Source organism: Mustela lutreola, chromosome 10 (genome assembly GCF_030435805.1).
Source record: "Mustela lutreola isolate mMusLut2 chromosome 10, mMusLut2.pri, whole genome shotgun sequence".
NCBI lineage: Eukaryota > Metazoa > Chordata > Mammalia > Carnivora > Mustelidae > Mustela > Mustela lutreola.
In genome coordinates, this window is record NC_081299.1 from 93,289,329 (window position 1) to 93,310,130 (window position 20,802).

Below are 20,802 nucleotides of genomic sequence, written 5' to 3' on the forward strand. Positions count from 1 at the left end.
GGAGGCGGTTGCCAAGGCGACGTGGGTAGGAGGAGAAGAGGAAGGAGGGAGGAGGAAGGATGGGCGGCCTCGGCGTAGCCGCAGGGAGGTGACTGAAGTGAGCCCAGCCCCTTGCATCCTCCCGCTGTGAACCTCCCTCCCCTTTTTTTCCGCCTTCTGCCAGCAGTAGCAGCAGCCGCAGCACCTGAGCCGCTGCTGCCGCTCGCGCAGGACAACGCTATGGCTGAGCCGGGGCGCAGCCTCCATCCCTCTGCCAGAGGCAGGGGAAGAACGGAGCGGCGCACACTCCGGCTTCTGCGGCTGCTGCTCTGGGTTGGGACCGCCTTCCAGGTGACCCAGGGAGCGGGACCGGAGCTTCACTCCTGTAAAGAGGTACTGTTTTCCCCGACCTGACCCTACTTTGGTCAGACAATCTTGGATCCTGGCGGAGACCTTGGGGACCCAGGCACAGACAGTTTCAGAGGCCACGGAGTTTAGGTTTCTTTGGGGATGAGGCGGGTGGGGGGGTGGTTGGTGGGTGGGGGGCGGGAAGAGGAGCGGACTGGCGTCATGGAGAGGCCAGCCCACTGGAGGACTCATGAAACAGATCATCCTCACAGTCTGGGCTGTTGAGCTCAGAGGAGAAGGTCCCAGCTCCAAGGAGCCCAGGAAGGACCTGGGTCCCTGGGCTCGGAAATCAAGGAAGAAGACATGGATGGTTTTCCAGCTGCAATGAAATACCTTAAAAGTAGTTGAAAACAAAAGATTATGTACAGAGGGGCAAATTGGAAAGTGAGAGGGAAGAGCGGGGTAAGAAAGGTGTTAGGAAGGCCGAGGAAAGTAGGGGAGAAAAGCGGACATCCTTGTGGTTTTATTATGGTTTCAAATAAGTGTGAAGTTGGGAGATGTGACAGGGGGACTGAAGGAACCCATCACCTTTCTCCCCCTCCCCTCCTTCTTAAACATCCAGTTACCTTGCGGGCTGCTAAGTACTTTGCCTCCCCCAGTGTGCTTTGTTTAGTGTACCTGACAGCCCACGAACCCCTCTGACAAGACTTTGAGTCTGTAATATCTCGCTTTCCGCCAGTCTCTACTTTCCTTCTCTGGACTTCTGCTGACATATGTGAGAAGTCTTTTTCAAGGTGTTTCTAAAAGGTTGCCTGCACAATTCAGACGATAGGCAGTGAATGTCTTCCCACTGAAAATCCTTTGAGCATTCTTTTTGGAGGAATACAAAGGTATTAAGTAGTAACAAAACTCAGTAGTTTCTATAGGTTTGAAATACCATTATTTGGTTGTTCTCTGGGTAAGCTTTTTTAACCATATGGCAGAAACGTCAACAAGAACTGCACTGGGGAAGGTAAAATAAGAGTTGTTCTGTTATCTCTGTGAGATGTGAAAGATTTCATAATACACCAAGAGGTTAGCCCTGTAAAAAGAATCTCCATTGTCATACTTAGCTAGGGTTTTGAGAGATTGAAATACTTTTTATGAGTTGTTAGTGTTCACTGATTAGTAAAAGCAGCCCCCTCTCATATGGAAATATATTATTATGAAGGTGCTCTATCCATTAGACTGTCTACAACAAAACAGATCAGGAAGAACTGAAGGGTGGGGTAAGGAGAGAGAATTTTGTACTTCATTCATGAATATGGCACAAGTGATCCCAGTCAGTGGCACTTTTGATAACTTTTTATCAGTTCTAATGAAGACCTTCCCTGGACTGCCTACATTTTCACTCAGCCACTTTTCAGAACTGTTTTTTCTTTTTTTAAGATTTTATTCATTTATTTGAGAGAGAGAGAGAGCGCGCGCGCATACAAATGAGCAGGGGGTGGGGCAGAGGGATATGCAGAAGCAGACTCCCTGCTGAGCAGGGAGCCTGTCCCTGTGGGCTCCATCCCAGAACCTTGAGATCATGATCTGAGTCGAAATCAGATGCTTAACCAACTGAGCCTTCCCAGAGCCCCTTTATGACCTGTTTTAAAGATGGCTAGGAACAGGATGATCTTTTCAGTGATTGTGGCTTACTGGGCTTGGTGGTGTGTGGCCTAACCAACTGAGATACCTAGTTCAACCAAGCACCCTTGCCTAAGAATCCAGTATGGGAGTCTCCTCTGAGTGGAAGGTAAGAATCTTAACAGTTCCACTACTGCTTCTTGGTGAGATATTGTCAACTCTGGAAAATGTGAGACATTTGAGAAATTAAACACTTTGTATCATCTTGTTTTGGAGGGAAGGAAGAATACTGATGCTTGAGACCTCTAACTTGGGCACATATTTTTGCATTTACTCCTTTTTAAATGGCTGCCATTTGTCTAAGCAAAAGGTCTTACTGCAGAGCCTGAGCTCGGGCCAGTGTTACCTGTGCAACTCAACATACCAGGGGTCTAGTCTCTACCTGTTATTTACCACACAGTTTTTGGATCTGTACAATGGGTGTTTCAGTAACACCTACCACAAAAAGGATTGCCTTGAGTATTGAAAGAGAAAATACACACACAAAAAACTCCCAAAACCATAAAAATCAAACACAAGTTAGAGTTACCTAACCCCTTTCCTTTTCAGCTTCATTACCATTAGATCCATACCCCATGCCAGAGTCAAAATGACTTAGGAGTTGGCCACAGGCGTCAGCAAGTCCCGTTTATTTATTTTTTTTTCTTAAGATTTTATTTATTTATTTGTCAGGGAAAGAGAGGGAACACGAGCAAGGGGAAAGGCAGGCAGTGGGAGAAGCAGGCTCCCCATCGAGCAAGGACCCTGAAGTGGGACTCGATACGTGGACCCTGGGATCATGACCTGAGCCAAAGGCAGACGGTTAAGCAACGGAGCCACTCAGGCGTTCCTGCAAGTTCTGTTTAGACTTTCCTTGAGCAAACAGTGGCTGCTGGACACCCTTGACTCCAAATAATAAGGAAGAGAATAAACGCATTGTTACAACAGTCTTCATTTGGCAATATGAACTGACTCAACAAGTTTGGGGGCTTCCAACCCAAATGGTGAAAAATCAATTCAGGGTAGACTAACGCTTTTCTATTTTTTTTTTTTTTAAAGATTTTATTTATTTGTCAGAGAGAGGGAGAGAGAGCAAGCACAGGCAGACAGAATGGCAGGCAGAGGCAGAGGGAGAAGCAGGCTCCCTGCCGAGCAAGGAGCCCGATGTGGGACTCGATCCCAGGACGCTGGGACCATGACCTGAGCCGAAGGCAGCTGCTTAACCAACTGAGCCACTCAGGCATCCCACGCTTTTCTATTCTTAATTTTCATATGAATTCCTTGTGGGAATTCAATTCCCATGTTGGGTATTACTGGCGGGGCCTCTTTTCAGGCCAACCTGATATGACAACAGTGCTGTTCCAGCCTTGTTTCTGAAATCTGAGGTACCCCTCTGGATCTAATCAGGAAACAGAGAGATTTAATCTTTTTTTTTTTTTTTAAAGATTTTATTTATTTATTTATTTGACAGATCACAAGTAGGAAGAGAGGCAGGCAGAGAGAGAGAGGAGGAAGCTGGCTCCCTGCTGAGCAGAGAGCCCAATGTGGGTCTCCATCCCAGGACCCTAAGATCATGACCTGAGCTGAAGGCAGAGGCTTTAGCCCACCGAGCCACCCAGGCACCCCAGGAAACAGAGAGATTTAGCAGGAGGTTTAAACTGAGGTGACAGAGAACGGGGAGTTATAGATTGCTAAAGCTATGTTGGGGTGTGGCGTGCCTTTGCTTACACAATTTTACAATAATCAAGGTCACCAGTGGAACTAAGCATCCTGTATGGTATTTGTTTTCATGAATCATTTCTTTAGCCCTGTGCTAGCCTGGGCAGAGTGCTGAGAGCCAAGGGAGCATTTCCCATAAAACAATGAATATACATCAAATGAGAGAGGAGCAGAAAACCCTCTTTAACAGATCTGTCTTGTCCTGAGGCTCCAGTGATAATTGCCCCCAAAGGGACTTCCCAATCTATACTGGGAAATCCATAGGACCTGGGAATCTGGCACACCTGGATTGTAATAAAATTGGATGAGTGAGGGATGACTCTGCCACTTAGTAAGGATACTGCATCAAACAAGTTAATTCACTTCTTGCAGCCTCAGATTCCTGATCTGTAAAATGGGAATGGTAATACACATTATGATTCTTACTCTAACAAGGCTGCTGTGAAGATTAAATTAAGTTAGATAACACATGCAAAAGGCCCAGTGCATACCCTTGACATGTCACAGGTGCTTAAGAAATACTGGTAGGCAGAAAAGTAAGTACACAAATAAGGATATATAAATGATAACGCACAGTTAACATATGGTAAGCGATGCAAGAGTGGCAATACAGAGTTAAATAGGAGAAGAAGAAAACATATTTGAACAGTTGGCACTTGACCTAGTTCTGGAATCATCAGGAGGACTGCAATGGGCAGAGATGGATTGGATAGAGGGGGGAGCCTGCAGAAAGGTCCACGAGGAAAATGCAAGGGATCCTGGGAATTGCCAGTAGATCAGGCGGCAGAAATGTGAAGTACGTGTGAGTACAACAGGAGATAAGGTTGGAACGTGGAGTAGGTGTGGGGGACAATAGAAATCCAGCCTGGAAAGTTAGAAATCTGAAGTGGAGAATCCCTGAAGGATTTCTGGCAGAGATAGCAGCCTTCTCAGTGTGGATTAATAGGAATGAAAAGTAAACATGGTTGAGGAAGGCCAGAAGGTAAGAGAGGGAGGTGGGAGCAAGGAGATCAGTCAAGGAGGAGGCTAACAGGACTGTGCTGGCAGGTGGCAGTGGGACACATGGAGAGGTGTAGATGGGAAAAATGTGCTGAAGGTAGAGGTTAGAGGGTTTGGCAACTGACTTTAAGTGTAGGGTGAAGGAGAGGGGCAAGCCATGGGTCAAATTTGGTCAGGGGTTTTGAGTGGGTGCGGGAGATGTAGAAAGAACAGCTTTAGGAGCAGAGTGATGGACTTTCATAGTTCTGACTCCCCCCCCCCCCCCCCGATCAGCCCCTCTACCAGGAGGGAGAAAGTCCCGAGATCCCAGCATAGTATTTCACTGCATGATCATATCTTCGGACCTTTTATGTTTCCTCCTGTATTTGCTTCTAACTCATTATTTAAGGTTTGGGTTCCACAGGGAAATGAGTAGGTCTGGAAAACATTCAGGACCCCTGAGATTTCAGGAACTATTTCACCGGGAGCCTAAGATTTAAAGTGACTCCTGCGGGGCGCCTGGGTGGCTCAGTCAATTGAACTTCCGGCTCTTGGTTCTGGTCGGTCATGATATCAGAGTTGGGGGATCAAGCCCCCAACATCCGGATCCACACACAACAGAGAGTCTGCTTGAGATTCTCTCCCTCCCCCTGCTCTCTCGATCTCTCTCTAAAATAAATAAATACATCTTTTTAAAAAAATAAAAAACAAAGTGACTTGGGGCACCTGGCTACTCAGTTGGAGGGGCGTGCAATTTTTGAAATCAGGGTTGTGAGTTTGAGCCTCACATTGGGTGTAAAGCTTACTTAAATAAAAATTTAAAAACTTAGGAGTGCCTGGGTGGCTCAGTCGTTAAGCTCTGCCTTTGGCTCAGGTCATGATCCCAGGGTTCTGGGATCGAGTCCTGCATCTGGCTTTCTCCTCCGCGGGAAGTCTACTTCTCCCTCACTCACTTCCCCTGCTTGTGCTCCCTCTCTCGCTGTGTCTCTCTATCAAATAAATAAATAAAATCTTAAAAAAAAATTATTTTAAACTTAAAAAAAAAAAAGATTTGAAGTGACTCCTTTGGTTGGGAGTCACCAAGCTTGAATGTTTAAAACATCCTGCCATATTTGGTGGAGAGGGGAAATAGAAAGGCTCCTTTTGTCATGAAGTACTTTTTTTCCCCCCAGAGATTTTGTTCATTTATTTGACAGAGAAAGAGAGAGCACACAAGCAGGCGGGAGGAGCAGAGGGAGAGGGAAAAGTAGGCTTCCTGCTGAGCAGGGAGCCCAATGTGGGACTCAATCCCAGGACTCTGGAATCACGACCTGAGCTGAAGGCAGCTGCTTAACCGACTGAGCCACCCAGGCATCCCTCACTAGGTACTCTTGTAGGCTTGTGAGATGTGCTGGTTTTAGTAATAGATATTTGAGATCTGAAGGCTTTTGGGGAGTCATTTTGTCTATTCTCCCATCTCAAGGTAGGAGTATACTAAAACTGGACCAGTCTGATCATTATCTACCTTACTTTATTTTTAAAAATGTTTTATTTATTTGAGAGAGAGAGAGAGAGAATGGGGGCTGGGGCAGAAAGAGAAGGGAAGAATCTCAAGCAGACTCCAAGCTGAGTGTGGAGCCCAGTGCGGGGCTCAATCTCACAACTCTGAGATCATAACCTGAGCTGAAATCAAGAGTCAGTTGCTCAACTGACTGAGCTTCTCAAGCACCCCAATCTGCCTTACTTTCAAAGAAAAACTTTAGGGGCAGCTGGGTGGCTCAGTCAGTGGGGTGTCTGACTTTGGCTCAGGTCATGATCTTGGTGACGTTGGGATTGAGCCCCATGTCGGCTCTGTGCTCAGTGGGGAGTCTGCTTCTCCCTCTCCTTCAGCCCCTTCCCCTGCTTGTGTGTGCACTCTCTCTCTCTCTTTCAAATAAATAAATAAAAATCTTAAAAAAAAAAAAAAAGAAAAACTTTAAAAATTGTAAAAGTGACACATTTCCTTTGCAGAAAACTTGGGGAAAAATAGATAAATAAGAAGAAGAGAGTAAAAATCACCTCTACTCCTAGCATTCAAACTATGAATTTTACATAGGTTTTTGTGAGAGGGAGGCAGAATATGGTACAGAGTGTGGGGTCTGGATATATGGAGTGGGGTGGGATCAATTTCCAGCTCCTTCGCTCAGTAATGGCATGCCCTTGGGGAAGCTATTTAATCTCCTCACACCTCAGCTTCTTCATCATTGCCATGGGAATATTAATAAAGTCTACTTAATTGATTACTATATTATGACAATCAAGTGAATTCATACATATAAAGTGCTTAGACTAGTTTCTGGTGCATAGTAAGTACTCAATAAACATTAGCTGTTCTAGATTTTTTAGTGGAAGTATAATTAACATGGTCTTATAGTAGTAGATAATAAGAATTTAACAGGGGTAAGAGTGTTGGAAAGGGAAAAAGAGTAGATGTGAAAGGTATTCTGAGGACAAAGTTGGCAAAACTTGGCAAAGAGAAGGAAGAGAGCATAGCAGGTAAGGGTCTGGAGCTGTGCTATCCAGATATGGTAGCCACTAGCCTTGTGTGGCTATCGAGCCATGAAAATGCAGCAAGTATAGCTGAGGAAATGGATTTTTTTAAAAAAGATTTTATTTACTTATTTGAGAGAGAAGACTATACAAGCAGGGGGAGTGGGAGAGGGAGAAGCAAACTCCCCATTGAGCAGGGAGCCCGATGCGGGGCTCGATCCCAGGACCCTGGGATCATGACCTAAGCTGAAGGCAGACGCTTTAACCCACTGAGCCACCCGGGTGCCCCAGAAACTTAGTTCCTAACTAAGAAATTAAGTTTCTGTTCCAAGTCCGGTATGTGTGTTACACTTTACAGCATAACTGAATTCAGATGCTAGATTTTCATAAAAAATACTGGATCTCTATTTGGATTTCATTAAATTTCTGGTTAAGAAAGTAGATGGGGGGGCGCCTGGGTGGCTCAGTGGGTTAAGCCACTGCCTTCGGCTCAGGTCATGATCCCAGGGTCCTGGGATCGAGTCCCACATCGGGCTCTCTGCTCAGCAGGGAGCCTGCTTCCTCCTCTTTCTCTCTGCCTGCCTCTCTGCCTACATGTAATCTCTCTCTGTCAAATAAATAAATAAAATCTTTAAAAAAAAAAAAAAAGAAAGAAAGAAAGTAGATGGGGTCCCCTGGATGGCTCAGTTGGTTAAGCAACTGACTCTGGGTTTCTGCTTAGGCTGTGATCTCAGGGTGGAGAGAATAAGCCCAGAGAGCTCCGCTCTCAATAGGGAATCTTCCTCTCTCCCTCTGCCCGTCCCCCTACTTGCACCCTCTGTCTCTAAAATAAATAAATAAATCTTAAAAAAAGAAAGAAAGTAGATACACATACCCAAGTAGTTGCAAGCACAGCTGACAAATTTTCAATGACTGAGTTGAGTGTGCATTTTAACTTTAACTCTTATTTTTTTTAAAGATTTTATTTATTTATTTGATAGAGATCACAGTAGGCAGAGAGACAGGCAGAGAGAGGGGTGGGGGGAAGCAGGCTCCCTGCTAAGCAGAGAGCCCCATGCGGGGCTGAATCCCAAAACCCTGGGATCATAACCTGAGCCAAAGGCAGAATCTTTAACCCACTGAGCCACCCAGGCATTCCTAACTTTAACTTTTAATTAAAATTAAATAAAATTAAAAATCCATTTCCTTGGAGTGCCTGAGTGGCTCAGTCAGTTTTGTGTCTGCCTTCTGCTCAGGTCACACGATCCCAGAATCCTGGGATCAAGCCCCGCATCGGGCTCTCTGTTCAGCAGGGAGCCTGCTTCCTCCTCTCTCTGTGCCTGCCTCTCTGCCTACTTGTGATCTCTTTCTGTCAAATAAATAAATAAAATCTTAAAAAAAAGAAACTAAGTTTCTAATGGAACTTAGTACAGAAAAAATGAATGGGAAACATCTCAATAATATTGCATGCTGATGGCATGTTGAAATGTAGTGTTAAAATTCATTTCACCCGAAAAATATAATTTCACCTGTGTCTCTATACTTTTTCAAATGTGCTTACTGGTAATTTTAAAACCTTGTATGTGGTTCACATGTTTCTGTGTTCGGTGTTCACTTGGCGGTGACAACTGACCATTTCAACTGCATTATCTTGGGCAAGATACTCACCTGTCTTCTTCTCAAGTTTTTCATTTGGAAAATGGGGATAATTTATATCTTTTATGGATTGGTGGGAGGATTAAGCAAAATGCTTACAGTGGTTTGCAAAATGCATAGCGTAGAGTCAGTGCTTAATGTTGCGCTTGTTACCGTTTTATGATCAGCTTTTTGAAAACTGAGGAATGGGGACTGAGGAATGGGACTGAGCTCCAGATTGCCTTATTCTCTTTTGGCATATTGAATACTATTTTTAAATAGCTTTATTATTTTTGTAACAATGGTACATTCTTATTCTAAAATATCAGGAAGTAGAGAATGTGAACAGGGATGCAAAACTTACCCAAAATTTCATAACTGGCTAACATCACTATAAACACTTTGTTGCCTATTTCCGGGCTTGCTTTTATACTTGTAGACTTTCTATACTTCTACACGTAAATGTAGAGATATAAATATATAATTTTCCATAAATGGGATCATATCATACATGCTGTGTCATAACCCTTTTTTTCATGCAAGAATTTGCAAAAGACATCGCTATCTGTTAATAAATATAGGTCTAACTTCATCATTTTATTTATTTATTTATTTATTTTTATTTATTTATTTGACAGACAGAGATCACAAGTAGGCAGAGAGGCAGGCAGAGAGAGAGGAAGGGAAGCAGGCTCCCTGCTGAGCAGAGAGCCCGATGCGGGGCTCAATCCCAGAACCCTGGAGATCACGTCCTGAGCCGAAGGCAGAGGCCTTAACTCACTGAGCCACCCAGGCACCCCTAACTTCATCATTTTAAAGGTTACAAAGAGTTCTGTAGCATGTATAGAGTATAATCTATTTAACCAACCAATTCAGATGGCTTCTAAATTCTATTGCTATCAACAATACTGAAATGAATGCTTTTGCATATATATTTGTAAACATTTGCTCAATTGTTATCCTGTTAACCCCTTAGCTATATTCCATACATGAAGATTCCTTGATCAAAGAGCACATATATATTTTTAAAGATTTTATTTACTTATTTGACAGAGATCACAAGTAGGCAGAGAGATAGGCAGAGAGAGAAGAGGAAATAGACTCCCCATTGAGCAGAAAGCCTGACTCGGGGCTCAATCCCAGGATCCTGGGATCATGACCTGAGCCAAAGGCAGAAGCTTTAACCCACTGAGCCACCCAGGCGCCCCACAAAGTGCACATATATTTTATATTGCTCCCTATTATCCAATTTCTCTTTTGGGGAAATTGCACCAATTTTATTTTCCATGAACTCTGCATGTCCTCACCTTTTCTCATATCTCTGGCAATATTGTCAGTCCTTTCAAACTTAACAAATGGGGCGGTAGGCAACACGCACACCCCTTTGTTTTTGCTTGACCCCTAGCTGAAGGACCCCTCCTGTTTCAAGAAGGACCCAACCTAGAGCTCCCAAGAGACCTTAGAATGTTTCTCAAAGCTATTACTGCAACTGAGGGACAGACTCTCACTCATTCTATAGCAAGCAATACAAACAAATCCCTATACATCAGTCTTTTTCTAAATTGCTTCTCAGCTTCTTCTCCCTCCACCAGCGAGCAGTGCTCTTGGCCACGCTGCCTCCAGCTCCCCTCTCCCCTCTTTCACGTTTCCCCGTTTCCCCGTGTAAATGGCCCTGGGGAGGAACTGGGCTTGGAATAGCAGACTTGATACTCCCAAATAACCAGTGTAATTGACTTGCAAATTTGGTTCAGTGATATGAAAGAAATGCAGAAGATATGACAAGGAGACCTAACTGTAGATCATGGATCTACCCTAGATGGTAGATGGGGAAGGTGACAGCTGGCCTCTCTGAGGAGTGGGTTTAAGTGGCGAGCTCAATGAAAGCTGTGGAGAAGTTTGGCAGGTGAAAAGGAATGGACAAGCTTGCAGGCAGGAAAGAGCCTGTGCCGCTTTCTCTTCCGGTCCGAGGCGCTTCGGGAGCTGTGGGCTTCGGTGCAGACATGGCCAAGTCTGAGAAGCACACCACGGACAACCAGTCATGAAAATGGCACAGAAATGGCATCAGGAAACCCCGGTCCCAAAGATACGAATCCCTTAAGGGGGTAGACCCCAAACTCCTGAGGAACATGCGCTTTGCCAAGAAGCACAACAAGAAGGGCCTGAAGAAGATGCAGGCCAACAACGCCAAGGCCATGAGTGCACGAGCCGAGGCTATCAAGGCCCTCATCAAGCCCAAGGAGGTCAAGCCCAAGATCCCAAAGGGCAGCAGCCGCAAGCTCAAATCGACTTGCCTACATCGCTCACCTCAAGCTCGGGAAACGTGCTCATGCCTACATTGCCAAGGGTCTCAGGCTCTGCCGGCCGAAGTCCAAGGCCAAGGCCCAGGCTTCAGCTGCGACTTCAGCTCCAGCTCCAGCTCCTGCTCCTGCTGCAGCTCAGACTCCCAAAGGTGCTCAGGCCCCCACAAAGGCTCCAGTGCAGAAGCTTCTGACTGCCAGTGTGAGGACAGAAGGACTGGTATGACCCCTGGGCTTCTATCCGCATGGGTCTGGTGTCCTCCTGTGCTATTTGTACAAATAAACCTGCGGCAGGATCTGTAAAAAAAAAAAAAGAAAAAGAGTCTGTGCCTAGGAGACAGAGAGAAGGCCAGTGTGGCTGGGCAACATCAATTTACACTTGCAAAATGAGAAATGTATATCCCCATTTTGAAGTTTCAAAGCTATTAAAAGAAAATATCTTAAGCAAAAGTCCCGGAGGGCACTGTTTGTTTAAAAATTGTTATTAATTTTTCCATCATAAGGTAATATATGCCCATAATAATAGCTTACATTTATTGAGTTCCCCAAGTGACCTACAGGCAGGAACACATTTGGTCCTCATAAGAACTCTGTGAGGTAGGCACCCCACCTCCATTCCACCCCATCCCTCTCCTCTTGCTTGCTCCACTCTCTCCCACAGCCCTCTCGGCCCTCCGGCATGTAGTTTACGTACATACATCTGTGTGTGCGCGCACACACATTTTTTTTTAATTGTCCGTATTTTCTAACTAGAATGTAAACTCTGTGAGGGCTGGTATTCTTGTACATTTTAATCATTTCTAATTTCCCAGTGCCTGCCACAGAGAGATTAGCCTGCCAGAGGTTACTTGGCTGGAAAGAGAGCAGGAACTCAAGCAGCTGGGCTCTTCCCCACCGTGCTGTTTTCTGCATGTCAGCCCCAATTGTGCAAAGGGTAGAAGCCTAGAAGTAAAAATTTCCCCTCCCCACCCCTCACAAGTCCCCAAAGGCTAACCTCTGTCAGCTCCTGCTTCGATATTCTTCTTGAAATATCTTATGCCTCTACAAGCACATCTATTTTTTCGCCTTCTGTACAAATCAGATCAGAATATGTGTCCTGTTCTGTATTTTATTATTTTCCTTACTACAGATCCACGTCTTTATTTTTAACAGCTCCATGGTGGTTTGTGATAAACATGTGCCGTGATCTGCTAAAGCAAAGTTGATGACTAGGTCAGTTCCCGTCATTTATATGGTAACAGAGCTGCAGTGACTGTCCTCTATGTGTACTGAGGCAACTTGTCTGAGTCTGTCAAAGAGTCCAAGTGTTTAGCATTTTGATAGAGGTGTGCCAGGTTGGGAGCATGGATTTTTAAAGACAGCATTAGCCTTCTCCATCTGCAGTCAGAGGGAGGAGGGAGGCCTTGTCTGGGAGGGCCGCCGCCACTCTCTTCTCCCCCAGGAATCACCGAGAACCGGAGGGCCGGGCTGCAGAGCCTGTCGGCTCTATCAAGCTGCCAGCTTTTCCCCGTCAGGACAGATGGGCCTGATGGCTAATTTTGCCAGATTTTCAGAAAATAATTTGGTCCAACTCAGAGCTCTTCCTCAGTCTGTATCATTCGTCTAGTAAAGTGATAAAAACTGTGCCTTTTGTCACATTTCTTCCTAAGCTCTCTTTCTATGTCATACCAGATAAAGCACAGAACAGATAATTATAGTTAGTGCTTGACAGCTGCCGAAAGAAAATATATTTTTCATACTTCCTAGCTCTGTGCTTTTCAAAATCTTTTTAAGTCTGAGAACCCTAATGTGAGGTTATCACCCATTCTTCTCCTTCAATTTGACACGTGTTATTAAAAGCATTTTTAAAAAGACCCACCGAACTCTGCAGGGTGGGAAAAAAATAAATAAAGTGGCTTTCACAGTCCTAGGGCATGATTTTCTAAATCGGAATTGTGCTGATGATACAATAAAATGCAAAAACCCGTAATAATAATTGGAGTTTAATGTAATAAGCCTGCGTCCTTGTTGGAACGCCCCTCTTCTTACCCCATGCACAACACTCAAGGAAAGCTGTTCCTCAATTAGAAAGGAAACTGAAATTGGCTAATTTTCTGCTTGAAATTGATTACTTTGCCCTCCAACCTCAATCACATGAAGATAAAAGAGTGGCAAGTAAGCCACCAAGAGAAAAGATAAAAGGAAGCATCAAGGGTATCCATTTATTTGACTTGCTTCAGATTCTCCTAAGGGTGGTGCTGGCTCAGGACAGCATGTCAGAAAAGTCAGGTGCTCCCAGCCATGTGCTAAACACAGGCTAGATGCTCCATAAATCTTGAATTAATGGCTCAATTTTTTTCCTTGTAAAACATTTTTTTTAAAAGATGAGGGCTAGAGCTTCCCTTTGCAAATATTGAGCTATATAAATCATCCATACAAGAAAGGAAAGGGCTATGACCAAACACAGAATAAGAAACAAGGTAGCAGGATGTCAGAGGGAAACAAAGAACTATGGGGAGGGGGAGAAGGCATATTTTTAAAAGAATACATAGAGTTTTTAGTCCTGGATTATCCAAAGATGAGTCCTGATTTTTATATTCACTAGCTCGTTTTTCTCGGGTGGTGATAGATTTGGGTAACATTTCAGAAGAATGAGTGATCATGGCCAGTGTGCTTTATTGTCTTTGATGTAATTATCATTTTAGTCAGATGATGGGCAAACAATGAGGGTGGGCATGAATGAAGATGAGCAGATAAAGGTGATGTCGCTGGGAATACGCCACAAATTTTCAGGAGCTTCTCTGAAAGAGGAGACATCCTGTTGAGTTTTAGATAACTTAAAAATCTCAGGTTTTTGTTTCCAATTATGATCGATACGCCATTAAAATCCCTATTTTATACTCGCAGAAACTGAGGACCAAGGAGATCAACAGGTTGGTTCACTCTGGGGAGTGTTGTTTAGATATAAAACTGTGACCTCACCAAAAGCTGGTGTCAGGGTAGATCTCAGTGGCCAACCAGACAAAGACAACCTCACAGCCTCCCTAAGACAGCCCGGTGAGCGCTTACCCTCAAGTGGGTTTTATTGCTTAACAATTACCAACGTTTTAAAGATTTATTTATTTATGTATTTGACAGACAGAGATCACAAGTAGGCAGAGAGGCAGGCGGTGGAGGGGGGGCGAGGGTGGGGAGAAGCAGGCTCCCCGCTGAGCAGAGAGCCCAATTCGGGGCTTGATCCCAGGACCCTGAGATCATGACCTGAGCCGAAGGCAGAGGCTTAATCCACTGAGCCACCCAGGTGCCCCACAATTACCAATATTTAAAAAAAATACTTTTACCTCAGAGAATGAGAGGCTCACTATTTATGGAGTGGACTCCTACAATTGGGGTAAAAAGTATTCTTTTTTAAACTTTGTAACTGTGAAGCAACCTGACAGCCCCATTGTCTCCAATACTCATTTCCTCCGGTGACAGATACTGTTCATATTAGTACCTGGTCCCAGAGAACAGTGATCATCAGAGTACTCACAATTTGAAAACATTAATGACAGATTTCCTCTAGAGATCATGGGCCATTGTCAAGTTTTCTCTGCACTTATTTTTTTCTCTGAAATTTGAAATAATTCATCCACCAGGTATTTTTTGAACGTCATGGACTGAAAAAGAGACATGGGAGAATTGTAGGACATGAAACCGACACTGATGGCACTTACAGCCTTTCAAGGAACAAGCAGTTACAAACAGAGATCAGTGCATGATAGAATGAGGCCAGAGAGGGAGGAGCAGCGGAGCAGAGCAGTCTCTGGAGACTGGCTTTGTACCCTGGGTACAGCTTCACCGACTGTCAGACTCATTTATCAAAGGAACTAATCATATTTAATTTGAAGCATTTTTATGAATGTAGAAATGAGAAATAAGATGTGCACAGTATGACTCTTTGTATTTGTTTGCTAGGGTTGGGGGTCCTAAAGCAACAGAAATCTATTCTTTCACACCAAGGTTACTAACCTTGTAAAATCAGCTCTTAAGGAGACAGAGATCTCCTCTGGTCCAACAGGAATTAATTTATAACAAATTGCCCTTAAACCTAGTGGTTTAAAAACCCAAACATTCATGATCTCAGTTTCTGTGGGTCAGGAATTCAGGCCTGGCTAAGCTGGCCGAGTCTGGCTCAGGGTCTCTCATGAGGGTACGGTCAAGAGGTCTACCGGGGTTGCAGTCCTCAGAAGCTTGTTTAGATCTGCTTCCAAGATGATCCACTCACATGGCTGTTAGCAGGAATGAGTTCCTCACCTTCTGGGTCTCTCTCTGGAGCTGCCTGAGTGCCCTCATGACATGGCAACCAGCTTCCTCCAGAGAGGGTAGTCAGAGACAGAGAGTGGGGAGGAAGCCTCAGCCCCTTTTATGACCTTCTCTCAAAAGTCACACACCATCACTTTCGCCATGTTCTTTCCGTTCATTAGAAGCAAGTTGCTGGGTGAATCCAGCCCACACTCCGGGGAGTGGAGGGGGAGAGGATTAAACTCTCTCTTCCTCTTGGAGGGAGGAACATCCAAAAATATGTGGGCATATTTTAAAACCACCACATCACAGCATATCATGAAATCATCCATCCAACAGCAAAAGCTGTTGGACTAGTTTCCTACATTTGATGTTCCTATATCTCCATGTTGTTATTATTATTATGTATTAATACACAGGAATCATTTTGGCCTCTCACAGTGTGCCTGACACTGTGCTTGCAGCTGGGAGTTTGGAATGGATTGGCCTTAAAGGAGTTTACAGTCCAGTGGCAAGGGAAATGTGTTATAAGTATAATGCACTCAAATAAGAGATAAAAGTTAATATAAACAAAAGGCTTTGGGTTTGTACTATAAGAGGGAAACTGCAGAAATCAGAGACAGCTGTAGGGGTAGGTGGCATCTGAGTGCCTAGGGTACCATCCTAAACTTAGCCTCCTCCCAGTAGATGCTGGACAGGTCACTGGGGTGGGACATTCTAGACCAGGAGATGGGAATGTGCAGGGCTACATATGGGAGAATTTCAGGTTGTCCAGGATGGCTTTCATGGAAGGGGTAGGAAAGGGAATGGGAAGGTGGATTGAGGCAAGCCTTGGAGGACCTTATAGAATAGATAGTGTTAGGGAGAAAGATTGAACCTGATTATGAATATATTAAAGAAGTTTTTCTAGAGAGTAGTAAATGCTTAGATAAATGTTTCAGAGAATAGGAAAAAAGCTGGACCAGAGAAACGAATGTATCTGTGTGTATGAACTCATTCATTCACTCATTCATTCACTCATTCATTCACTCAACAAACTTTATTGCAGACTCATTATGTGCCAGACATTGTTTGTAGTCTAGTGGGAGATATATATATATATATATATATATATATATATATATATATGAATGAAATCATCACAGAGATAAAATTACACCTGTGACAAGTGCTACAAAAGGAAAATACATTAGGGGATTTGACTTGAGCAGAAAGTTCAGGGAACTCTTAGGGTAGCCATAACCCAGCTGGGGTCTGAAGGATGTCCAGCAATAGGCAGCCATGAGGGGTAAGAATCAGCACAAGCAAAGGCCCTGGAGTGAGTACAAAGGACTGAAAGAAGGCCAGTGTATTGTGAGGAGCAGAAAAGGAGGGAAGGAGAACATGATGAGCAATGAGGTAAGAGCAATGAATGGCCTTATTTTAATTAAGTAATTAATAGTGCCTCCACCTATAAGGACTTCACTTTTCAGGAAATATTCCATCAAAATAGTAGAATCCAAACATAAGATGAATATTATGGCAGGAAAAAATACAATTTAGAATGACAAATACAGAAAGAATAATTAAATGAACATATAAATACTATAGAAGCAAAAGAACTGGAAAATTGACCCTGAGCTCCCTGGTGGCCAAGGTAAAAGATGAAAACATTATAGGACATGTAGTGCTCCGAGCCCATTAAGAAAACACGAGAAGATTATTTAGCAGGCAGATGCAACAGAACCATGTACCGATGGGCAAGCTGTGGCATGATGGCACGAGAATAACAGATTAGGAACATCAGGGTAAGACATTGCAGAGAGATTCATTGATTAGTTAATTTCATTGCTGAAACTCTATAGTATCTGTGGAGACTCTTATGGGCCCACTGATTATGAGTTGTCTCATATATGTATGTATATATGAAGTAGATATGGAATGTAGCTTCTTTTTAAGCCCGGATAATTTCCTTTGGTGTCAAATTGAAATCGCAGGGGATATGATGTTTAATTCCTCTCTGTTAACCATTATTGAGGTTGGTAGTATGGGAGTGGGAGGAAAAAAACAAGATGGCTTGTTGATCAGTGAGTATAAAAATAAGTAGGAGATCTGTCCTGATTTCTCCTGCGACTGCTAAAAAGCAGGAGGATCATCTAAGGCCTTCCTGGAAATTAGAGAGAACAGCATCCTGCTTTAATTTCTTCCACCAAATTTCACTCTTGGACCCAGGCCACTTCTGCTTTGGCAAAGCAAGAGGTGCTGATGTGAACCGAGTTCCCAGTGATGGAGCCCCAGGCTGGTCCCCGGGGAACCTTTTGAGATTGCTTTATGCAGTGGCTGCCAGAGCCCTAGGCGCTGTCAGGTGCCTGGCCGTGGGTGGGGGGATGTGGGAGGGGGCAGAGGAACCCTGATACCAATTTTAGTACCACATAAAGAAGGCTTTCATTTTCTACTTTGTAGCAGAAGCCATCTGCAAAAGTGAACTCGGGCAAATGGCTTGGAGCTGAGCATTCTGCCTTGGGCCCTGTTCTTTCTTGCAGTTCCCCTTCCCACCCACCCTCCAGCCCCACCTCTCTTTCTCACAATGGACAATATTACAGTTTCCCAAAGGAAAACATTGCAGGCAGGTCAGTGGCACAGTTCCCTCCTCTTGCTTTAGTTTCAGGTGTTTGCCCATTTTCTGCTACAAAGTCTCACGACCTCCTCCAGGCAAAGCCTGGTGGTAGAAAGCTGGTTTGGGCTCCATGCAGGCCTTCGCCACCTCCCAGGGCTCCGGGCCTCTCCCCCCGCGGCTGACATCATCTGGCTGCCACCCTCATTTGCCACCAAGACCCTCAGAAAGAAAAGTGACTTCCTTTGAGAACCAGGTCATCCAGGAAAGGGTGGCTGAGACCTGGCCCTCTGGCCTGTGAACGGGTGGCCTCTATGATGGCCTCCTTGGTTTCTGGATAGGAAACAGCTATGCGTTCAGATGGCTGCTGCGTTTCCTGCTCTGGTCTTTTCTACATGAGGTGTAGACGAAGTTCTGCAGAGCTAGTCGATTCCACCTTTGTCCTTACTTCATGCAACTTGGAAGCCCTCTGGCAACTTTCAAAGCATCTTGCCCACCTCATCCCGGAGAGGACTGTCTGTTCGCCTTTCCAGGTGGAAAGTCCTTGGGGGGTGGTGTTGTCAGAGCTTCTCCCAGGAATGTCCCAACATTTCCAGCAGAGGAAAGAAACAGATTTAAGTAATTACCTCCAGGCACTCTCTCTCCTCCCTCCTTTTTAGAAGTACTGGGGTAATGTAATTTCCCAACATAAAAAATAGTAACAGTGGTTGGACCTGGAAGGCGAGTGAAAGGGTCAGTAGACAAAAGGTCGAGACTGATACAAAGCGAAAGTTACGCAGGGCTTTATTTCGCGCCAAGCATCGAGACTCAAACGGACCGGCCAGGGCGGTCTCTTGCAAAGAGGCGACCCCTCCCAGTCTCACAGACTAACTTTTATAGAGCAAAGGCCATGTGGTTGAGCCTGGCCACACACAGGTGGCCAATTGAATTACAGTTCACCCTATAGTAATTATTTGAACTACCGTATCACTCTGGTCAGAATTGGCGTCCAAAAGGCAGGGCCCACGATTTTGGGTGGTTAGGGAGGTGCTTTCCTGATTGGATGTCTCCACCTGGCCTGGCTCATCCTTGGCGGGTAGGGAGGTAATACGTGCGCTTTTACTGATTGGACGTTTCCACCTGGCCGGACACGTCCTTGTATGTGGGCTCCGTTATCTCTGCCCAGCCTGACATGTCCTGGTATCTGTGCTCCGTTATTGGGGGCTATTTGGCCGTATTTCACCAATTCTGTTCCTAAGCGCTTTCCTCTTGGGGGGAAGGGGCAGGTTCAATCTAAGTTTACTGCATAAACAACAAAATGGCTCACTCAGGCTAAGTAGGCTCTTAGAGCGAGGTTTCTGGAAATCCTGCAACTATATAGGTGACCTCCCCACCCTCCAAAAAAGACTGAGCCGATCTCTCAGTCCACACCTACTCTCCACTTCTCCTGGGCCAGCTTCCTGGTTTAGTGTGGGGTGGGGGCTCCCGGCTTTAGCTGGTGTTCACTGATGGGGAGGACTTCCTAGAGCCCAGATTGATGGCCCCACCCTAGCGGTTCTGATTCAGCCGGTCAGTGAAGAGCCCTAAGAATTTGCATTTCTAATCCAAAATGATTGGGCCTTTTGGGTCTTGGGACCACACTTTGAGAACCACCGATTTAAATGTAATGAAAAGGATAAGAGCTTTGAAGACAGGTGGGTCTGGCCTTGAGCCCCAAACCTGCTGCTTACTCATCAGCCGTGTGACTTTGGGGTATGCGCATCTCCGAACTAACGTCATCATTCTTAAAATGGGGTAAATAATATCTACCCCACAGGTCATTGATCTGAACACGTATTTGTTGTAGGAATATTTCAATACTGCATTCTCAGCTGGGTGGTGGGGACATGACAATGGATGAGACAGTCTTTGATGTGAAGGACTTGGGGTGGTTGTGAAGATTAAAAAGATAAAACTTGCAAAGGTTGAGGACCCTGAGAGATGCCTAATAAATATTCACTGCATTTCCCTCATAGGAGAGAACGTGATTCTACTTTTTGGGTTTGTTTGTTTGTTGTTTTTTTAGAGGAGGGTGGGGAATCCAAAAAGTCATTTTCAAATTTTATAGCATGAGACCTAGAGCAATAATTCTCTTTGATAAGATAGAAAATTTGAGGTAAAGGAGCCCCTGGGTTGCTTAGTTGGTTAAGCATCCAACTCTTGATTTCAGCTCATGTCATGGTCTCAGGTGAGAATGAACAAGCCCCTCATTGGGGTTTGCATGGAGTATGGAGGCTGCTTAAGATCCTCTCTCTTCCTCTCCCTTTGCCCCTTCCCCCACTCACACTCTCTCAAAAAAAAAAAAAAAAAATCCCCAAAACAAACAAAAAACCCCCCCAAAAACTCCAAAAGTTAAAAAAAAAAAAAAGAAAGAAAGAAAAAGAAAAGTTGAAGTATGTATGTTAGTGTACGTCCTATGTCCTCCAGCACCTCTGAATATGGCCATATTTGGAAATAGGGTCTTTGCAGATTGTGGTCAAGTTAAGATGAGGTCGTTAGGATGGGCCCTACCCCTATATGACTGATGTCCTTATCTAAAGAGGAAATTTGGACACAGACACAAATGCACACACCCAAGGAAAATGCCATGTGAAGACTGGGGTTATGCTGCCACAAACCAAGGAAATCCCAGGATTGTTGGCCATCACCAGAAGCTAGGAGAGAAGCACGGAACAGATTCTCCCCTTCTAGTCCCATAAAATGAAAACTGTCCCGGTGCTCGTATATGCCAGAACAGCCTTGATCATATTTATATCTCCTTACCCTATCTGTAGTGAGTATTTTTAGCTGAGTTACTCTGAGGTGAAGCGGGAAAACATCTCAAAGTGTTATGGT

General features: G+C 44.6%; 1 protein-coding gene and 1 pseudogene across 4 annotated transcripts in view; both read left to right on the forward strand.

Annotated features, from left to right (window-relative positions):
- Positions 1-34: 34 nt before the first annotated feature.
- ELAPOR1 (endosome-lysosome associated apoptosis and autophagy regulator 1) overlaps positions 35-20,802 on the forward strand; it is a 68,659-nt gene continuing 47,891 nt past the window's right edge. For 2 of the 4 annotated variants that reach the window (XM_059137991.1, XM_059137992.1), the window contains exon 1: positions 35-372. In XM_059137991.1, coding sequence (XP_058993974.1) covers positions 220-372 — 153 coding nt within the window. In that variant the 5' untranslated portion in view covers positions 35-219. The remainder of the gene's footprint in view (positions 373-20,802) is intronic. The other 2 variants (XM_059137994.1, XM_059137993.1) reach the window with 2 other exon arrangements.
- LOC131810268 (large ribosomal subunit protein eL29-like) lies at positions 10,548-11,413 on the forward strand (annotated as a pseudogene).